The sequence below is a fragment of the Callithrix jacchus genome, chromosome 8 (genome assembly GCF_049354715.1).
Source record: "Callithrix jacchus isolate 240 chromosome 8, calJac240_pri, whole genome shotgun sequence".
In the NCBI taxonomy this organism is placed as follows: domain Eukaryota; kingdom Metazoa; phylum Chordata; class Mammalia; order Primates; family Cebidae; genus Callithrix; species Callithrix jacchus.
The window spans coordinates 116,276,128-116,298,782 of NC_133509.1; the positions used below are offsets into that span (position 1 = coordinate 116,276,128).

Below are 22,655 nucleotides of genomic sequence, written 5' to 3' on the forward strand. Positions count from 1 at the left end.
GGATAAAAAGGAATGAGCAAAGTCTCCAAGAAATGTGGGACTATGTGAAAAGACCAAATTTACGTTTGATAGGTGTACCTGAATGCGACGGAGAGAATGAATCCAAGCTGGAAATTACCCTTCAGGATATTATTCAGAAAAATTTTCCTAAACTAGCAAAGCAGGTCAACATTCAACCCCAGGTAATACAGAGAACACCACAAAGATATTCCTCAAGAAGAGCAACCCCAAGGCACATAATCGTTAGATTCACCAGGGTTGAAATGAAGGAGAAAATACTAAGGGCAGCCAGAGAAAAAGGTCAGATTACCCACAAAGGCAAGCCTATCAGACTTACAGCAGATCTCTCGGCAGAAACTCTACAGGCCAGAAGAGAGTGGGGGCCAATATTCAACATCCTCAAAGAACAGAACCTTCAGCCCAGAATTTCATATGCAGCCAAACTAAGCTTCACAACTGAAGGAAAAATAAAATCTTTTATGAACAAGCAAGAACTCAGAGATTTTATTACCACCAGGCCTGCTTTACAAGAGCTTCTGAAAGAGGCATTACACACAGAAAGAAACAACCAGTATTAGCCTTTCTAAAAATACACTAAAAAGTAAAGAGCACCAACATAAAGAAGAATTTACACCAACGAATGGATAAAATAGCCAGTCAACATCAAATGGCAGTATCCCTAAATTTAAATTGACTGAATTCCCAATCAAAAGACACAGCCAAAACCCAACGGCATGTTACATCCAGACCTGTTTCACATGCAAGGATACACAAAGACTCAAAACAAAGGGATGGAGAAAGATTTACCAACCAAATGGAGAGCAAAAATAAATAATAAATAAATAAAAAGCAGGAGTTGCATTTCTTGTATCGGATAAAATAGATTTTAAAGCAACAAAGATATAGTGGTAAAAGGATCAATGCAACAACAAAAGCTAACGATCCTAACACCCAGATAGAAGACTTAGATTCAATGAGACAGAAAATTAATAAGGATATCAAGGACTCGAACTCAGATCCAGAACAAGTAAACTTAATAAATATTTATAGAGCTCTCCACTTCAAATACACAAAGTATACATTCTTGTCAATACCACATCACACCTACCCATTAGTTTAAATGAAACATTGATTGGCCATTATTAATACCCAATTTTTTTCAAAATAAAGCAATATTTCCATTTACTCTCCCTCTTTCTCTTCCTCTCCTTTACTTATTATTTTTTTTTAATTTCCTTCTCTCAAAAAAAAAGAAATCAACTTGTAAACCTCTAGATCCAGGTCGGCAATGTCTCTTTCATTGCTTGATTTCCTTTCTTCCCTTCCCTCCCTCCCTCGCTCACTCCCTCCCTGCTTCCTCCCTTCCTTCCTTCCTTCATCCCTTCCTTCCTCCCTACCGTCCTTATTCCCTTCCTTCCTGCCTTCCTCCCCCTCCTCAAAAAAAAAAAAAAAAAATAAGCATTTATTATTGCCTATGAGTCTATGGATCTGGATGGATTTGTCCGATCTCTGCTGGGCTCACTCAAGTGTCTGAGGTGAGCCAGCTGGTCTAGGATTGCCTCACTCACATGTCCAGTGTAAAGTCACTGTTACCTGGGGTGACGGGGTCTCTGCGCCACAGCAAGCAAGCCCATGAATGTCTGTCTATAGTCTAAGAGATGCCGATTTCTTGGAGGGAAAGAAGTGTGTGAGTGAACCTCTTAAGACCTGGGCTTGGGACCTAGGCTTGGAACCAACATACCTGGACACCTTCACTTCTATTTGAATTCTGTTGGCCAAAGTAAGTAGTAAGGCTAAGCCCACATTCAGGGGCTGGGAAAAGAGACTCCACTCCTTGATAAGAAAGCTGCAAAGTCCTATCTCAAGGAAACAGATTTAAAGAGGAGAATAATTGTAACCATTTTAAAAATTAATCCATTACACAGCATAACACCCTGGGGTGGAGGTGAGAGCACTTCTGGCCAAATGTGATTTCTAAGTGAGGGCTGAAGTTTTCACTCTCATCTCAACAAGTTACCAAGTCCATAGGTTAAAGCTTCATCTGATATTCATTAGTTCTACTCCTGTCCGCACACACGTACACCTTACTTAATCCTCAAGATTTCAGTCTGAAACTAAAGTGAAAGCAATCTATTTACTCTCAGCACTATTTTGTATTATCTTTTGGGGTTCTTTCTTTCTTTTTTTTTTTTTGAGACAGAGTCTTGTTCTGTCACCAGGCGCCAGGCTGGAGTACAGTGGCACAAGCATGGCTCACTGCAACCTCCACCTCCCAGGTTCAAGCAATGATCCCGCCTCAGCCTCCCAAGTAGCTGGGACTACAGGCATGCGCCACTATGCCCAGCTAATTTTTGTATTTTTTAGTAGAGATGAGGTTTCACCGTGTTGGCCAGGATGGTCTCAATCTCTAGACCTCGTGATCCACCTGCCTCAGCCTCCCAAAGTGCTGGAGTGAGCACTCACAGGCATAAGCCACCATACTCGCTGTCTTTTGGGGTTCTTTAAGAGGATTGGATGACATGCCACTCTTAGGAGGATGTGTTCAGGACATGTCTCTGTGATGTCTCCTCTTGGCTTAGGATGTGCCTACAGATGAAACGTAACAATGATCATCAGGGCCATACCCTCCAAAGGACCCAGAGCATTACCATGAGGAGCACCGAAGCATTAAAAAAAAGAGCAGGAAACTGGAGCTCCTTGAAAACTACAGGCCGATGCTAATTAGATTTTTAGCCACCAGCTGTTTCCTAGGCCCTCTGCATTCTACCTCTCTTCTTTACTCACCCTCGCCAGACTGTGACCACTTTGAAAATGCACTAATTCTTCAGGGCCTGAATCCACACTATTTTCCCTGATCCAAGCTCCAAGATGCATGCAGTCTGCCTAGGATGTAGCAGCAGTTATCATAGCATTGCTACAGCTAAGGTGCTGCTTTCTATTTTTCAGAAAAATCACCATGACCTTTTGGATAGCTCCACTAAAATTCTTTAAATGTTTACATGTGGGCCAGGCCTGGTGGCTCATGCCTATAATCGTAGCACTTTGGGAGGCCAAGGCAGAAGGATCACTTGAGCTGATCACTTAAGATCAGTCTGGGCGAGAAAGTAAGAGCCTGCTTCTATTTTTTTTTTTTTTTTTTTTTTAAGTTAGAAAGAAGAAAGAAGAGAGGAGGCGGAAGAGAAAGAAAGAAAGAGAGAGAGAGAAGAAGAAGGGGGAGGAGGAGGAGGAGAAGGAAGAGGAAGAAGAAGAAGAAGAAGAAGATGAATTATTCAAACACAGGATGGTAAAGTGTTGGCCACAGCTAGTTAGTGTCTGAAGGCTTTCTGGAGGTGATTCAGCAACTGGTAAGGAGAAAGTGCATGCTGCTCAAAGGCAAGGCTGTCTCAAGTCCACAGTCTGATACCTATTTATATATCCAGTTTTCAGTCTGCTTGGTACAGTCACTGATTAAAGGACTAAGCAACAGGAGTAGATGAAAAAAACAATGAAATAAAAAGAAATGCTAAATTCACCATGAAGTTGCCTTAGGAAAGCCAAATTCAAGCAGTTGCATTTACTTTGCTTCAGAAAGAAACCCCAGGAAGTTCTAAAAACACACCAAAGAGACCACGAATGGGAGCGTATGGCAGATGCACTTGAACGTGTTCAGAGTTGTAAGCTAAGGATTCTTAGGGAGAATTCTCTTCAGAAAGCAGCCATCCCTGAGATCCATTTCTTAACCATGAGGAACATCTGAAGCCCCCATCCCATCGCATGGAACCCGGCCATACTGGGTCAAGGCCTTTTGGTTTGGGTTAAATGAAGGTGGCCAGGTGGAGCTTTGGGGGAGGGTGACAAGTGAAAATGCTATATAAACTGCATGCTTTTGCTTTTTATAAGTGGTGTGGTTTTCCTGTTCAGCCTGCTGCCAATGGACCATCCCTCTACATAAGTTTCCCCTAAAAAAAACCTGTCATTTGCTGGCCCTAGTTCTCTTCTTCCACCGCTTGACCTTGGTGCCATCTCTACTGAAGTTAATAGGGGGCTGGCACTACATGGAGGAAATGTTGCCAACAGTCTTCTAAACTGTATTCTATTTCTGAGCACTGATTCTGGGAGAAAAGCACGTTTGGGGTGGTGATGTTTCTGTACTGTAACGTGTAGCATCCAATGTACAATACCTATGAGAGTCAGGACGGCTATCCGTGCTGTTAAGTGCATGGGCAGCTTTGAGTGACTTCCATTAGTCTTTTAATCATAACTGAAAAGTCACAAATGTGAACCAGCAATCATTAGGCAAAATCATCATCATGGTTCCCACCTCCACTTCTTGCTCATTTGGCTCCAAATAAGTGGCATTCTGGGATTGTACTTTAATGAGCTGGCTGATGGGGCTGCAAGCAATCTATGCTTTCGATTAATCAGCCAAGGGGAAACTAGAGCCACAAAAAAGCAAACTACTTGCATTATCACCACAGGAACACTGGCCATGACACCGATGAAGTATTGCTGATTTACCTCCAGCAAAACACATATTGCACTTTCCTGAAACTTAGAAGAGGGGCATTCACTCTAAGAAAGGTATTTGCACCCTACCTGTGACCCTCCCCACTCATCCCTTCACTCACAGCGAACTTCATAGGCTTCCTATATGCCAGAAGGTTCAGATGTGCCATCTTGGTACACCATGTTTTAGGGTGATTCACTGCAGTTCTAGAAACCTAGACATGTTAAGCACAGGCTGCTCTGTTCGGGGCATCCTTAAGTTGCCTGCACAGAGTTGCCAAAAACTAACCTGTGTTGCATATTCAGAGTCAGAGCACTTGGCACAGGCCGAATCTTCACAGGTGTCATGGCAGTGCCTCTGGTCTGAGCAGTTTTTACTGCAGTTTCCCATACTGCTCTCCTATAAAACCCTTTAGCTCAGCATCCTTGCACTCTGATATAAACACAACGTAATTCCTCAAATTGACTTTACATGTAGCCTTGTCTTTCCCACATTTTTATTAATATCTTCCCAGGTATTCAAGTTTGGGCTAGGGCAGGAACCAGAGGCAGTAACTTTATTCCTTCACATGTCGGTGAACCAACAGCTTTTGGAATAAATATTTGAGACACAGAAGCCTGTTAACAATGCAGTGCTTGATCACTCTGAATTACTCTCTCACCCACAGCAACTGGGGGAGAGGGTCTTGGCACTAGCTCACTGCACAAAACCTGCTTCCCAGCCTCCACCATTTGCCTCCAGACCATTCTCTCAAAGAATTCTCAACACACTATACAAAGATCTCAGTTTTCCCTCTTAAATGCGACACAAATTCCACATTGAACATCAGACCTTTTTTTCCCACAGCAGCACAGATTTAATTCAATAACGTCATGTTCACAAATATTTAATTGGACTTACCTTTTAACTCTTTTCCTCAAACCCCACCTTGCATCTTTCGCTCAACGCTGAACTCCTTTAAATAAAGCTCCTCTGTTTTGTTGTGAGACAACACATCATCTTGGTCTATTACAAAGCTATGGTGACACTTAAGCCACATTTCAATTAGACAGAGGTGCCTATCTATTAAAATGCCCACAATCCTTCACACTTTTTCTTCCTCAAAACCTATTTGGTAAGCAATGTAGCTTTTTGTTTTGTTTTGTTTTGTTTTGTTTTGTTTTGTTTCTCTACAGTGCCAAAAGTCTAAGTTGTACTAACAAGAGGTAATTAGTTATGTTAAGTTTTCTTCCAAGGCCATGCTATCAGGTTACAACTTCTAATAAACCCTGCTGCAAAAAGACATTTCTTTGTCTTGGGACCACAGAGAACTAACCAAACAAAACACCTTCAATTGTCTCAGACACTCTGCCATCTAAACACAATCAGAAAGAAAAGCCAACACCAAAGCAAATAAAATGAATGAAGTGGTCCTGCTGCTGGCAGCCCTTACCATTGGGAGCAGAGGCCCCCTCCGGACCCTCGCAGGGGTTCTGGCTCCTCCTGGACTGGGGAGAGGGTGGCGAGGGGTCCAGGCGGTGGGTGTGGGTGGAGGTATGCTCCGAGCATGCTTGAACAGGACTCACTGCCGTCTGCCTGCCTGTCTGCCACTCGGTCCTCTCGTCTGGTGGGAAGGGCCAAGATGAAAAAAAAAATGTGCAGGTTACTCACTGGCCTTCTCCGGCGGGCAGACACACCCAGGAGGAGGGAGAGGCCAGGCGCAGACAGGAGAGTCTTCAGAGGCTGAGCCTGAGATCTCCCTTCAGATTTCCTTTTGTTATTACTTCCTGAACTTTAAGCTCAGTCTGCATGGGTATGGGTACTTAGGGAGGCAAATAACACTTGAGTAATTAGATTCTAAGGGCTTAATGCAAAGGTTACTTTGAAAAGGCAATGCTTTAGCACACATCCTTTTGCATTTCACCCTGAAATTTGTTTCCACTGTGTTGAGTGTTAACGCTGGCGTCGGAAATGAGAGTGAAGGGTTACTCTGGGGCAGGGATCTGGAAGAGCCTGGGGCAAGAAAACTTGGATGTGATTTAAACAATGAGTTTCTAGAGTTTAACTTTTAGACTGAATTTTAGAGAAACAGGATTCTCAACAGTCTCCCAGCACCTATGGACTTTGCCTTGTCCAAGAGGCACATTCTTGAAGTAGGTATCTTTTTTTTTTTTGAAGTAGGTATCTATAAATCAAGATTTTAGAAATGGATTCACGTTGTAAATGGAATAACTTGTCATTTGATAGCCTGGCCTCCGATTAATCCTGACATGAAGGCTTTCACGAATGGATAATTTGTCAGTTTGGGACGAAGCCTGGGTGTTCGTAAACAAAGGCATGGCAGTCATACAGCCTAGGGAGGTGGAACGGAGGATGAGAGAACAGGTACTTGCCTCAATTAATCCTGAAAATGTACTTATAAGGGAGGATATTCCACTTTCACATATGAGCACACTGGGACCCAAAGGTTGGGGAACTTGGTTCATGCTGGGCCAGCTAGTAAACAGGAGACCCAAGATTTGGACCCAGGTTTGCCTGAACCTAAGACCTGGTATCCTCCCACCATACAGCCAGACATGCCTGTCACCCCTCCAACACTCACCTTTCTTCCACTTGCAGCTAACCTAAGGCTAGGTATCTTTCCTTAAATTTTTATAACTTTCCCAAAACCAATATACCGTGAAATATAATTCGGTGGGTTTTTTAATAAGTACAATAAAAGTGGAAAATGTACTGTATAGTTTCTTTGCTGTAGCTTCTCACAGCCTTTCGTATGCTAATATACAGTGTGACTCTTTAAGTTCAGGACCTACATCCCCGGAAGAGGGAAGGGATCTTCTGAGTTTGGGAAACAGTATTATAGAGATGTGTTGTTGCTCTTTCTTCTTCTTTTTTTTTGAACTGATAAAAAATCTCACACAGTATATACAAGCATAAAATAAAAAGTAAAAAGTTCTCTATTATTCTTAACCATCAGTCCCATTCCTGAGAGGTAACCACTGTTAGCAATTTCTTATGTATCTGGTTCAGAAATGTCTAGCTATATAAAGCATATGACTAACCTCTTAAAAACAACGTAACTGGGATTAAAGGATACCCATGATGTATTATTTGGCACTTAAAAAAAAACTTAATGATACGGTTGAGATTTTCCATATCAGCATATAGAATTGTTTAGGCAAGTTAGTGTCAAGAAAAGTAAAAGTTAGATCTAAAATCCTGAATTACCACTTTATAGAAGGGTCTGCAGCATGGGCCACAGTATGCTTCATGACTCAGTGTCAGAAACTGGACTTTCCATTTCAGCTCTAGCTCTATAACTTCCACACTTGACACTCAGGTATAGAATGGGAAGGACCCTACGACCAACCTCATAGGTGGCTATGAGGGTCGGTAACAATAATGACAATAATAACAATGCCAACAGCCCTAGCCAACACTTACCCAGCACTTACTCTGAGCTAGGCACTTTTGTTAATGCTTTCTATGTATTAACCAAATAAAGTCTTACCCCAAATAACCCCAGCAATCAGTTGCTATTATTCTTCTCATTTTACAGATTGAGAGAGCCATTTCAGAGTGTGTACAAGAAGGGCAAAATAAATGCTTGAAGTTTTATTAATGAAGCAAACATGATATTGGCCACCTTGATTTTTGCCACACTGCATTCCTAAATGCCACACTATAAAGCAGATCCTATTTTCCCTTAGGAATAATATAATTGCGAGTTCTGTTCCAAGACCTCATGTTGGCTTCCTACGAATTCAAATCTTTACAGTAAAATCTTGTAAAGAAAAGGAGATACAACAATAAATCTCATAATCATGTACAACAGTAAAACGATGTTCCATGACTCAGATTTTATGAGATTGGCTCATACAGCCCCTCCTTTTTACTGATGATGGAAGTAATATCCAGAAGATTGTGTGGAACTTCTCTAAAAGTACATACGTGTTACACTGTCTCAGTAATGAAACAATTTTAAAATGTGCCCACATTTGAAACCTGTATTACACAAGGAAACTGCAACATACTCTATAATATACATATAAACATATTGTATCACAAATTTGACACAATATTAATATACAAGTTAGTTAACGAGAAATAGCTTCCCCTGCCTGCCTCCGTAAAATTAAAAGGTCATTTGAGGAATGATTTGACTGACTCATTTCTTAGAAAAGCTGTCTAGGGCCGGGCGCGGTGGCTCATGCCTGTAATCCCAGCACTTTGGGAGGCAGAGGCGGGTGGATCACGAGGTCAAGAGATCGAGACCACCCTGGTCAACATGGTGAAACCCCGTCTCTACTAAAAATACAAAAAATTAGCTGGGCATGGTGGCACGTGCCTGTAATCCCAGCTACTCAGAAGGCTGAGGCAGGAGAATTGCCTGATCCCAGGAAGGAAGAGGTTGCGGTGAGATCACGCCATTGCACTCCAGCCTGGGTAACGAGAGCGAAACTCCGTCTCAAAAAAAAAAAAAAGAAGAAAAGAAGAAGAAGAAGAAGAAAAGCTGCCTAGGGATAATGTGAATCAATACTTTCCAATTTTCTTTTATTTCTTTTGTTTTTATATGAAGTCTTGCTCTGTTGCCCAGGCTGGAGTACCATGGTGTGATCTCAGCTCACTGCAACCTCTGCCTCCTGGATTCAAGTGATTCTCCTGCCTCAGCCTCCTGAGTAGCTGGGACTACAGACTTGCACCACCACGCCCAGCTATTTTTTTGGATTTTTCGTAGAGACAGGGTTTCACCATGTCAGCGAGGATGCTCTCAATCTCCTGACCTTGTGATCTGCCTGCCTCAGCCTCCCAAAGTGCTGGGATTACAGGCGTGAGCCACCATGCCTGGCCAGTACTTTCCTATTTTCTCAATATATTTATCTATATAAACCAGAGGCTTTCAACATCAGTCCATAGGTTTTATCCCTTCTAACACAGTTGCAGAAGCATCTTCACAGTTTGAGACATTACTTGGGACCTTAGCTTGATTTGGGGTGCAAAGTTTGACCTAATCCTCCTGCCCTCTTGCCAATTCTTTTTTATTCTTTAAACTCTCTTTAAACATGATTACAATTGAATAGATACTATGCGTTTTACTCTCAAGGTTAAAAAAAAAGTGACAGAGAAACTAATTTCTTCCCCCTTCCAGCTCTGGCTCTCATCTCAGTATTTGACTATAACTTTCAGCACAGTACCTAGAGTATGGTAGGGGCCTGTTATTTAGCTGTTTTCCCCATCCTGCCCTCTAATTTAGCGTAATCATCCTGTCCAATGGACTCACCACTTACATGTCTCTCCTCCCCTCCCCTCCCCTCCTCACCTCAGCCCTCCCCTCCCTTCTCTTCCCTTTCCATCCCTTCCCTTCCCTTTTCTTGAGAGGGAGTTTCACTCTTGTTGCCCAGGCTGGAGTGTAATGGCATGATCTTGGCTCACTGCAACCTCTATCTCCTGGGTTCTAGCAATTCTCCTGCCTTAGCTTCCAGAGTAGCTGGGATTACAAGCACCCACCACCACACCTGGCTAATTTTTTCGTATTTTTTGTAGAGATGGGGTTTCACCATGTTGGCCAGGCTGGTCTCAAACTCCTGACTTCAGGTGATCCACCTGCCTCAGCGTCCCAAAGTGCTTAGATTACAGGCGTGAGCCACTGAGCTCAGCTTTTTTTATTTTTGAGGTCAGGAGTTCAAAACCAGCCTGGTCATCATGGTGAAACCCCATCTTAAATTAAAAAAAAAAAAATGATGTCCATCCAAACAGAAGTCTACAGCATGACTACATATCACTGTCCTGCTCTGAAATACACACATGTAAAAGACGCACGTGCTTGCTTCAGGTGCTCTACAGCCAGTAATAGGGAAAAAACAGCAATGCACAATGGTGTTGAAGACAGAGTCTGAACCCCACTTCCACCACATATGCTCTGGTCAAGTCAAAGGTCAGAGTTCCAGATTCCTGGTCTCTTGAGTGAGGATAATATCCACTTCCTCATAAGGCTGTGATTGAAGATTAACTGAAAGATGTAAGACATTCTGTAAACTGCAAAGTACCACACAGATGTCAGGTTGTAACCCTCACTGCTTCTGGCTCTCTGAATGTGGTGGCAGTGGGCGTGATAATTGCTTTAAGAGAAGAACCAAGTTGTTTCTGTTGTTCTGGATTCCCCAGCACATTATTGACTCAGCTGCTGCTCCCAGAGCCGGTCCATCATGCTACTAAATTGCAGGAGAAAATGGGATTAGCTTATTCTCCCATGGACGCTAACCTTTTCCTTCATTCCTCTTGCCTTACCAGACCTTCTGAACTACTTCCTCTTAGCATATTTACAAAACTATTTTTAAAATCATTATGGAAAATTTCAAACATACATGACAATGGAGAGAAAGGAGTAGCAAATGCCTCACTTCAGGCTCACTAGCTTCAACAATTATCAATTCATTAAACACTTGTTTCATCAATACCGCTATCCACTCTGGATTATTTTGAAGCAGATTCCCAATATCATATCACTTTATCCATAAACATTTCTGTACATATCTCTAAAATATAAGAATTCTGTTTTTAAATGCAATCAAAATATTACACCTAAAATGTGACAGCTGGGCATGCCTGTTATTCCAGCAGTTTGGGAGGCTGAGGCTGGTGGATCACCTAAGGTTAGGAGTTCAAAACCAGCCCTGCCAACATGGTGAAGCCCCATCTCTACTAAAAATACAAAAATTAGCCAGGCGTAATAGCATGTGCCTATAATCCCAGCTACTCAGGAGGCTGAGGTCCGAGAATCGCTTGAACCCCAGAGGTGGAGGTTGCAGTCAGCCAAGATCGAACCACTGCACTCCAGCCTAGGCAACAGAGCAAGACTCCATCTTAAAATAAAATATGAATTATAATTATTTAACATTATCCAATATCCAGACAGTATTAAATTCCTCTAAATATCGCAAAGATTTTTTTTTTATCCTTTGTTCTAGTTGATATTGCAATTGTTTGATAGGTGCTGTCATTTCATCCAAGCGTTCTTTTTCCATCTTTATTTTTTTCCTTGCAATGGATTTGGTGAAGAACCTGGTTCTGTGCCAGAAAATGTTCCACAATCTACATTCTGATCATGGTATGATTTAACATGTTCCTCTCCCTTTGGAATTTACAGTTAGATTTAGAAGCTTGATCACATTTAGATTTGATTTTCAGACAGAGTAGCTACTTGAAAGGCAGTCTTAGGTACTTCCAGCAAGAGGCAAGTGGCATTTGGTAAGTTCTGGTATTTGTGCACTTAGCAGCCATTGAGGATCAATGCTTTGGCTTTATTTCCTAGGGATTGAAACTGATTTTCTTCCATTTCTTCCTCATTTATTAACTGAGATGCTATTAGTATTCAAGGTTTATACTTATCTAAAATGAAAGCATATATTCCCCACTTCTGTTTTTGGCCATGACATGTTATGCTAGACAATGTATGTTTTTTCCACCTACATATTTCATTAAAATCTATTTTACTGAGAAGATTATTTGGTTTAATCAAAAACTACTCAGATTTCTGTAAAACAACAACAACTGGAAAACATCATTCAGAAACCTCAGTCAAAGAGTGGTGAAGGACTGGTCCACAGCACACCATTCAAGTTCAAACCTAATTTTGCCACTTGTGAGCTCTATGACTTTGATCAAGGCTTTTCATTTTCCTACCCTCAGTTTTTTCATCTATAAATGGAGATAATAAAGGCTACCTTATAGCTTTTATGCGAATTTATGATAAAATATGCAAAGAGTATGTTTCAGTGTCTGACAAATAGTAGATACTCAACAAAGTTGTAGTCACCGCTAGTTTCCTCACTGTCTCCCCCATACCAAGCACACTGCCTGGCAAACGGCAGCTGCTCAATCAATATCAAGTGAATAACTAAGGGATGATTGGCTTTACTTTGTCTCAAGCTGATGGTGGCTTTAATAGGTCAAGATGCTGGGAATATAGAAGTGAACAGAACAAAATCTCTATTCATGGACCTACATTTAATTGGTTGTAGGAATGAATAAGGGCATGATTTGCTACCAGGTTCAATTATCCCAGTCAGCTATTTTGAAAATAAGTACTATTGGTAACCCAGGGTTGAGGAGCAGAATCAACTCAACTGTATTGTCAGAGATGTAAGCAGACATCAATTTTCTCCAAAAAGAAGTCCCAGCATTGCTATCACCTTGCCTTGACCTGAGGTGCTTTGAGGGCTCATTCCATGTACTGAGTTAAACTGTGTCCCTCGAAAGATAGGCTGATGTCTGCTACAGTTTGGATGTTTGTCCTCTTCAGATCTCATAATGAAATTGGATCCCCAATGTTGACGAGGGGTGCCTAATGGGCGATGTATGGGTAAAGGGGTGGATGCCTCATGAATAGATCAGTGCCCTCCCTGGGAAGGCAAGGGGGCAAATGAGTTTTTATTCTATTAGTTCCAAGTGAAGTAATAGAAAGTCAAAAGGAGCCCAGTACCTCCTCTCTCACTGCCTCTCTGGCCATTTGACTTCTGCACATGCCAGCTCCCCTTGTGCCTCTCAGCATAAGTAGATGAAGCCTGAGGCCCTCAACAGATGCAGAAGCCAGTGCCATGCTTCTTGTAAAGCCTAAAGAACCATGAGCCAAATATCTTTTTCTTATTAACTACAGTCTCAGGTATCCGTCTAGGGCAACACAAAAATAGACTAAGATGTCGAAGTCCTAATCCTCAGAAACTATGAATGTGACTTTATTTGGAAATAGGGTGCTTACAGATGTAATCAAATTAAGACAAATGGATTAGGGTGAACCCTAAATCCAGTCACTGGTGTCATTATAAGAAGAGACACGGCCGGGTGCGGGCTCACGCCTGTAATCTCAGCACTTTGGGAGGCCAAGGTGGGTGGATCACGAGGTCAAGAGATTGAGACCATTCTGGTCAACCTGGTGAAACCCCGTCTCTACTAAAAATACAAAAAATTAGCTGGGCGTGGTGGCGCGTGCCTATAATCCCAGCTACTCAGGAGGCTGAGGCAGGAGAATTGCCTGAACCCAGGAGGTGGAGGCTGCGGTGAGCCGAGATCGTGCACTACAGCCTGGGTAACAAGAGTGAAACTCCATCTCAAAAAAAAAAAAAAAAAAAAAGAGAGACACAAAGATACAGGGGAAAACGTCATGAGAAGATGGAGACAGAGACTGGAGTTATGCTGCCACAAGCCAAGGCAATCCAAGGACTGCTAGCAACTAGCAGAAACCCTGCCGACATGTTGACTTTGGATTTCTAGCCTCCAAGACTGTGAGAATACATTTCTGTTGTTTTCAGCCACCCAGTTTGTGGTAATTTGTTACAGCAGCCATAGGAAATGAAAACATCCAGTGAACTCAGACCAAAAGTATGGATCAACCAGCCTACACGTAGCTGAAACTGTTTTGCAGGAAAGCGAGAGAAGTGGGTGAGGGAAATCCTAGACAGGAGCACCTGAGTCAGCTTTGTCTTAGACCAGCTGGGCCCACAGCCGACTCTTCAAAGCTGCACAAGTACCAACAGGTAAGCCTGCTTTACCTGAAAAGCAGGTGGCCAGAAGCCACAGGACTTGTTGGCACTGATACGTTGGGAAGGAAAATGCTCTTTGTAGGTAAGGCAGCTTCTGTCTTCCTCCGCAGGAAGGAAAGGGGGAATATTAACACCACCCAGTGCTGGGGGAGAAGCACTTTATCCTAGGCATCCATCTCTCAATGCTGTTGTATCTCAGGGAGGCTCTCCAAACTAATAAAAACATCTACACACTGACGTGGGATGCTACTTAGCCCTTCCCTGGTTACTCAACCATGCCAGGCCTCAGCATACCTCCACCTCATCTCGGCACTGTGAGAAGAATTCAATGCAATAATGCAGTGGAGAACCTGGCATGGGAGAGGTGCTGCTTTGGCACCCTTTACAAAGCCATATCTGGACACTTGTAACGGTGAATAGTCATGGTGGCCACTCACAAATGTGCCAGGCACTGAGCTGGACACTCTAGAGACTGAGTGATGGTCTTTGTTAAATAACTGTTAGGGACTGTGGGATTTAGAGATGGTGTCTTTTTTTTTCTTTCTTAAAATTTTGTTTATGTTATAGTAATGTTTTACAATAAAATGCATTAAAATTAAAATTCTGATCTAGTATTTTTAAAAAGAAGTGGGAAAAGCTGTCACACATATTGATTTAAAAATGTAATTTTTACAACATTGCTCAATTGTTCAGCCAGGCACAGCTGAATCTTGCCAAAGCACCAAGGAGCCAGTGTCCACCCTCAAATTTCCCCTCACCCCCACTGCACGTCAGTAGCACATGATTTAGCACTTAATTGGCGGCTAATTATTGCAGGGGTGCTCGTTTTATTTTCCTAGCTTAGCTCCTTCAGGGCAAAAATTACCTCCTTTCACACCATCTGTCAGCACCTACTCAAAAGTCCTGCATGCCCAAAAATTAGCTGGCCTTCCAGGCAGGACTATGCCATAGACTTCTCTCTACCTTTCTGGAGAACAAGCTGTAACAAGCTGCTTAGTGATTACGTTGGTGCGAAGAAGGAAGCAGAAGAAACTATGACTAAGAGTTGTGCTCACATTTGGGGTCTGCTAAATCATTTCCTATTGGTTCATCTGATATGGAACCACCAAGGCCACAGGGCAAAACATGCAGGTGACACTCAGCGATCCAGCTATGGGTCAAAAGCACCTGAGGAACCAGTGTGTGTCTGTGTGCAGGCTTGTGTGTGCACGGGCAGCGGCATGTCGACATACCTCAAGGCTAAAGCAATTTAAGCTTTTCTCTTCCTGAGATAAAAAGCCAGCCTTTCTCAGTGACTGCTAGAATGTATTCTCTCTTTATGACTGCCACAGATGCTTTGGATACTTGCTGGAAGCAAGAAAGAGACTTTAGTTCCATGTGTCTTTGGAAATGTGCATAGGAGTATTATGCACCAGACACTGTGCTAATTTCTTTACATTTGCTGTTTTGTTTGTTTGTTTAGACAGAGTCTTGCTCTGTCACCCAGGCTAGATGCAATGGCACGATCTCGGCTCACTGCAACTTCCACCTCCTGAGTTCAAGTGATTCTCCTGCCTCAGCCTCCCGAGCAGCTGGGACTACAGGTGTGCAACACCACACTCAGCTACTTTTTGTATTTTTAGTAGAGACAGGGTTTCACTATCTTGGCCAGGCTGGTCTTGAACTCCTGACCTTGTGATCCACCCACCTCAGCCTCCCAAAGTGCTTGGATTACAGGCTTGAGCAACTGGACCCGGCCTCCATTTGCTCTTTTAATGCTTCTACTCAGAGGTTCTACAGAGTTGTACCAACCCCGTTTCACTGGCTGGAAAACTGATTAGAAAAGGCAGAGCCAGGACTGGATCTGGTGTGTCAGTAACTCCAGCATAGAATTCTGCATGGCCACAGTTCAATATTATTGGGAAAGAGGGGACAAAGCCACAGAACTAATATCAGGCAAAGTTCTTAGACCCTAGACATTTCCCTCCCATAGCTTCATCCACTGCCCACCAATATAAACAATGAACTTTCACTGGCAACCCTGAAATCACTTCACAAAGATGGCCTCTAGGGCTAAATCCAGCTGGCGATAGAGGGGGGACAAAAAAAAAAAAGAGACGTTGAAGCCATTGAACTTGGGTTAAAAGCTGCATTGTCCCTCCTCTCCATGCAGATCGGCTAATTGAGGTTAGAGCCATAGAAACCCAACAAAAGGCTCTGAAGAGCCCACACATCCTAGCCTAACTGCTGCCAGCCACTGAGGGGAGGGCCAGAGGAAGCCCTGCTCTCCCTCATTCCTCAACAGTTTAACGAAGATTTGATGTGTCCTCTTCCCAAGAACACATGACTGCATGATTGTCCAAGAGAAACTGATTTTTATTCTCAAACAGAACAGTGAATCCTCCTTTAAAGCCAGAAGTCAGCAATAAAATGGGTCATAAACGTATTTATGGGGTTATAACCCCCTTAGAGTAGGCAACTGGATTTCTCTCCTAGCCCCTGGGCCTGCAGAAACCACATTCCTGCAGAAGTTCTTCCTCCAAGGCTGGGGAGCGGTGGGAAGGTCTGCAGAACCTGTGGCCCTTCCTGAGCCGCTCGCTGCCACACATGGGCACTATTCGGGCAGGATCTTCTTGGCCTCTGAAAGTTATGAGAATATTCACCCAATACCATCTATTAGCTAATGAGGCTATCCGGCTTGCTTTGTATGTTTGGGATGATTCTGAAAAAAGTCACATTCACATTTTAAAATGTCTAAGATTTTATCACATAAATGACACACAAAGAAGTAAAATTGTATATGCATCATAAAGCAAGCATTACGTTTGAACCAGCAAAGAAAAACCCAACCATTTTTTTTCCCCAGACTTATTTTACTTCTATTCTTTAAAAACCTCTCTTTTGCAGACAGACATTCCGGGGAAGACGGCATCACTACTCAGATATTAAAAATACCTTACCATTCCGTTCCCCACATAGGCTTGAATAGACTAAACCCACCTCAGGGCCTTGAACTTACTGTCATCTTCTGCAACTTTTTGCCATTTTTGTAGGACTAAGTTGACAAGCAGACTTTCTGAGACTGAGGATGTTCAGCACTTTTCAAACAAGGAAGAAGTTGTCATACGAAAAAACAAGATCAGATTTGTTCTTTATGGATCCAAGACACGGTCATAATAACTATAATACTAACAACAATAAATTATTTGAAGAGCTGACATCCATCTGTTAAGCATATTTATTTTATCAGTCATTATTCTATGAGCTTTTTTTCACAAGAAAGTTTTTAGTTTATTAATCTTCTTATGAAAAATCCACAATGGCCACAGATAATATCATTGCAACACCTTTACCCCTTCCGCTGTGATCCCATCTCCAGCTCACTGCTAAACACTTCATTTCTTTTGGCCGAAACCAACACCGACTTCTGCAGTCCCCCCGACTTGCCTCATTCTGTTCTTGCGTTCCAAGAAGCAGAAGGGCAATCAGCTTGTCATGACATTTAGATTTGTACACCTGTTCTGAAACTGCCTCCATTTCTTCTTAGAGGCAGGTGGTTAAATACATGTGTTTACCAAGATTTCTGCTCGAAAGCCAAGAGACTCACCCCTGAGGCAGATGCTACACAGCACCTGCAGCTTGCACTGCTCTTTTTTTTTTGGAGACAAAGTCTCGCTCTGTTGCCCAGGCTGGAGGTTGAATGGCGTGATCTCGGCTCACTGCAACCTATGCCTGCTGGGTTCAAGCAATTCTCCTGCCTCAGCCTCCCAAGTAGCTGGGACTACAGGGACCGGCCACCATACCCAGCTAATTTTTGTATTTTTAGTAGAGGTGGGGTTTCACCATATTGGCTAGGCTGGTCTCAAACCTTGTGATCCACCTGCCTCAGCCTCCAAAAGTGCTGGGATTACAGGCATGAGCCACTGTACCCGGCCTGCTTGCACTGTTCTTAAGCAAACCCAATGAGAATGGAGGTGAGGTTCAAGAATGGCAGTAAGACCAGAAGTGATTCTGATGCTGAAAGGCCAGGTAAGATTCCATTAAACCAGCCTTCTCTAAGTCACTGTGCCACCTCCAGGGGACAGCTAGTTGGCCAAATCCTCTCTGTCAGAAGTGCTGAGTGCAAGGAGCATCTATAAAGAAGTGAAAATTAGATTTGTTGAAAGACTGCTCATTTTGTCTTCCTCAACTACTTTTTCCCTTCACTTCATTCTCTTAAGTATTAGGATGCAATACAAGTTCCATCACATACAATGGAGTTTACAACACAGAGGAAGTAGGTAATGTATTCCGTTCATCATCCAGCCTTGAATCATTAAAAGTTTGACCAATCTTCTAGAACCTCTAAAACAGTGACAGCAATCCCCTATTATTATGCTGAGGGCGAAGAACTAGACTTCTAGGCCTCAAGCAAGTTATTCATATCTTTCTCTCTTTCTACTTCTAGTTCCTTTTAGCCAACTGTCTCCAAAATGCCCTTTCTGGGCACCTAGAAAGAAAGTGGGACATGTCCTTTTGTAGGGGATGAAGCACATTGGCTGTTGTTACTTCCCCAAGTGAAGCTGAGCAGAAAACTACTGGCAAGTCTAAGGCAGAAATGGGGCAGAAGGAAGACTGGGAAACAGAAATGTTCTGTTGCAGTCTGGTGTGCCATAACAGGGAGCTGGCTGCTCTTTGGACCAATGACTTGCTACCAATTTTATTGATTGATTGATTGATTTAGAGATTGAGTCTCATTCTGTCATCTAGGCTGGAATGCAGTGGTATGATTGCAGCTCACTGCAACCTGCATCTCCCAGGCTCAAGCAATCCTCCCACCTCAGCCTCCCAAGTAGCTGAGACTACAGGTGCACTCTGCCATGTCTGGCCTTTTTTTTTTTTTTTTTTTTTTTTGCATTTTTTGGGGGTACAGGTTTTGCCATGTTGCCCAGGCTGGTCTCAAACTCCTGGGCTCAAGTGATCCACCTGCCTCAGCCTCTCACACTGCTGGAATTATAGGTGTGAATCACCACACCTGGTCTACCAATTTTAAATACAAGAGTGAGCAATAAAAATAGTGACCCATTCTTTATTTAAAGACTGACTAGTGACAGTCTCAAAGACACTATTTGAGAACTAACTCTGCAGTAATGGGAAGAAGAAAACATAAGAAAGAACTAGAAGAAAGAAGAAAAGGTGGAGAAGAAGTCTCAATGTATCTCAATCATGACCCTCTGAAAAGTGACCAAGTATATGCTTCCCCACCCCAAACACTTTCTGTCATTTCCATCTAATGAAATATGCAAGGATGGTCTGAAGAGATGCATTCAACAGGAAAGGAAGCTGCTGGGTGAGAATATACAGGGCTCGTCTCTCAAGAGTTTTTTTCTTTTGCTTCTGGGGACACAGACGCACTGTCAGATACCCTGCCGCAGGAAGAGTCACGCGCCTACGAGGGAGTCAGAGGAAAGAGTTGAAGGGAGAGACAAAGACATGAGTTGGAAGAAGACTCAGATTTCAGAGTATCACTATAGATTCCCTACTTTTCAAAAATAATATTCTTAGATTTATAAAGGAGTCAGTCCTGCCAAAATGTACACTTGGACTTGAAACCTAACTGAAGAAAGTCATTCAAAAATATCAAAATGAGTGAAAGCACAACCAAAAAAATATATTTTGTTAAGAGTAAGAATTAATGGAGCATATTTAGGGGAGTGAGATTTAGGAATGGGAGAGAGAGAGACAGATGTACACACAATATTAAGAGGAGGTAGCTGAAAAGGCAACAAGAACAATTCAAGACTTTGTGGGTTTCGTAGAGCTCAGCAGCACAAAGGTTATGAGTGTCTGGTGGGGGCTACTCAGGATTGAGAAATGACCAAAGGGGTATGGCGGACAGTTAAGGAATCAGAATTTTAAAGCTATTCATACAAGGACTAAAGAAAAAGCTGTCCTTGAGGCTGAGGCTGAGTCAGAAGGCAAGTGATGCCATGAGATTACAAAGAAAGACATTTCAAGTGAAATGATATCCAAAGTTTGGCATGCCATGAATAGCTGACAATGGGTAATTTCAATTATACCTGCCATCTATGTAACAGTCATAATTTATAAGTTAACTTGCCACTGCCTACCTCATTTCATTCCTCAATAAACTCTTAGAAGTGGTTAGGTAGGGTGGGTATCCTTATTACCACATTCCAGGAAGAAACTAAGGCTTAGAGGGATTAAGTGATTTCCCAAGGTCTTATGGCTGCTAAGTGGGAGAGTGAGACCTCCAAGTGAGCTCTTCCGATTCCTACTCCAGTGCTTATTCCACTATACTATAACTCAGAAGTATTATAACTAAGGGGGAGATGGCTTTGGAAAATACTTAGGCGAAGGGCCAAAGTTGGCAATGTAAAGTACATGACCTGTGTGGAAGGTGGTAGAAGTGGACCCTGCCGGTTTGTGGAAAAATGTGGAATGATGGCAGCTCAATGGCGTGAAAGTAAGCATGGGGAAAGGAGACTGTGCTAGTCCTTCCAAGGCTGAGGGAATTAGGGCCACAAGGAGAAGAAGGGAAGCCAGGCTACTTTAAGAAATCCTAGGGAGCACAATGTACAGGTAGAAAAGGTAGGACTATTTCCTCATCATCAACAAGGATTCGAAGGATACAAGATAGCTCAGGATGGAGTGAATGAATGAATTAGTGGGTGAATGAATGAAAGTCAAAGATGCTGGAAAGATAGGCTTTAACCTCAGGTGAGTGATCAGCAGGACCAGGGATGAGGACGACCATGGGTAGAGAAGAGGGTGGGAGATACAGCAGTGACAGGAGAGGAGGTAGCTGTTGGGGAAGTTGCAGAACTTTTCACAGGTTCTTAGTCTTAGTCCCAAGGTTCTAACTGTAGTATTACATTTCAGGGTGAGAAAATCTCTGTGAGCTTTAGAGAAGACAATGTATACGAAAGTGTCTGGCAGTGCCTGACAAATGGTAGGTGCTCAACAACCTCTGATTAAAACAGAAGTCAGGTCACATGGACCCTGGGAAATTCATTCTTCACACTGACCTTTGTCTTTCAGTCAGTAAATATTTACTGTATACTATGATGGATAATGTGCTGGAGGTGATCTAATGATGAATCAGACATTGAAATTGCTCTTAGCCTCCAGGCACACCTGACATAGATTACAGTATGATGTGGTAATAAATTCACCTGTTCAGCAAATAATTATTGAGCATCTACTATGTGTCAGGCACTGGTGATACACCAATAACAACAGAAAGTCCCTATGTACATGAAGTTCACGTGGGCACAAAGGACAATCCAAAACAGGCAAATGATTTCAGGTGGGGTTAAGTGCAATGGAGGAAGACAAAGGAGAGTAAAGAGGTAGGGAATGAAGATGGCACAGGAGACCCTGTTTTAGATGAGGGGGTCGTAGAAGGTCAGTATGAGGAGGTGACAATTGAACAGAGACATGAATGGAGTGAGGAAGTGAGCCGTATGAAGGTCTTGAAGAACGACCTTCCGGATGGAGGGAGTAGCAAGAGAAAAAGCCTAAGACAACAGTAAGTGTGAACATGAGAATGCAGGAAGTGGTGACTGACATAGTGCAGCTGCTGAGATAGCAAAGAAGTCAGTCCTACCTTGGGGTGTCGCTGTATGTATGGGGCCACCGCCACCTTATGATATAATATGTAATATAAGTTAGGTACAGTAGCACATGCCTGCAATCCCAGCTACTAGGGAGGCTGAGATGAGAGGATCACTTGAGCCCAGGAGTTTGAGAACAATCTGGGCAACATGGTGATACCCCACCATAAATTAAAAAAAAAAAAAACAAGATTAAAAAAAGAAGATAAAAAGAAAAAGAAAAATATATTTGGTTTCTGCCCCAGGTTCCTAAGACAGAACTCCTAAATCCCCTGCAGACAGAGGGGATAGGAGAATCTTCTGTTCTAATATTTGGTTGTTGACTTTGGTTCTTAACATAGACATCCTAAGAGGGATGGGAGAGCTACAGAGTGGTAGCTCTGGGATTTCTGGGTGAAAGGAGCATCTTATGTCCTAATGAGGCAACTCTTGGTGGGCTTCTGAACAACGTCAGGAAAGGGGCTGGTTGCCAGGGGAACCAACCATGTGATTAGAGGATTGGAACTTTCTGTGTTCTTCCCAACCTAGGAAAGGGAGAGGAGCTGAAGGTTGTGTTGATCACCAATCAATGGCCGATGATGTAATCAATCATGCCTACGTAATAAAGCCTCCATAGAAAACCAAAAGGACAGGGTTGAGGGAGCTTCCAGGTAGGTGGACACATGTGGATGTCAGAGAGCTCTGTTCCCCTTTCCATATGTCTTGCTCTGTGTGTCTCTGCTGTTATCCTTTAAATAAGAAACCAGTAAATATAAGCACGGTGTTTTTCTGAGTTCTGTGAGCTGCTCTAGCAAATTAAACTTAAGGAGGGAGTCATGAGAATTCTAGATTTATAGCTGGTCGATCAGAAGTATACATGACAACCTACTACAAGCAACTGGTATCTTAAGTGTGGGACAGTCTATGGACTGAGACCTTAGCCTGCAGGGTCTGACATTATGTCCAGGTAGACAGTGTCAGAATTGAGTTAAATTTTAGAACATTCCACTGGTGTCTGCTGGAGAACTGGTTGTTAGTGGGAAGCAATCCTCACATATATTGGTGACCAAAGGTAAA

General features: G+C 42.7%; 1 protein-coding gene across 18 annotated transcripts in view; it reads right to left on the bottom strand.

The window, feature by feature from the left end:
* Positions 1–22,655, bottom strand: part of STON2 (stonin 2) — a 189,125-nt gene that overhangs the window by 55,135 nt on the left and 111,335 nt on the right. For 9 of the 18 annotated variants that reach the window (XM_078335554.1, XM_078335553.1, XM_017977268.4 and 6 more), the window contains one exon: positions 5,919–6,089. The exons of the other annotated variants lie outside the window; for them this stretch is intronic. In XM_078335554.1, the coding sequence (XP_078191680.1) occupies positions 5,919–6,089 (171 nt within the window). The remainder of the gene's footprint in view (positions 1–5,918; positions 6,090–22,655) is intronic. 18 annotated transcript variants of the gene reach the window in all.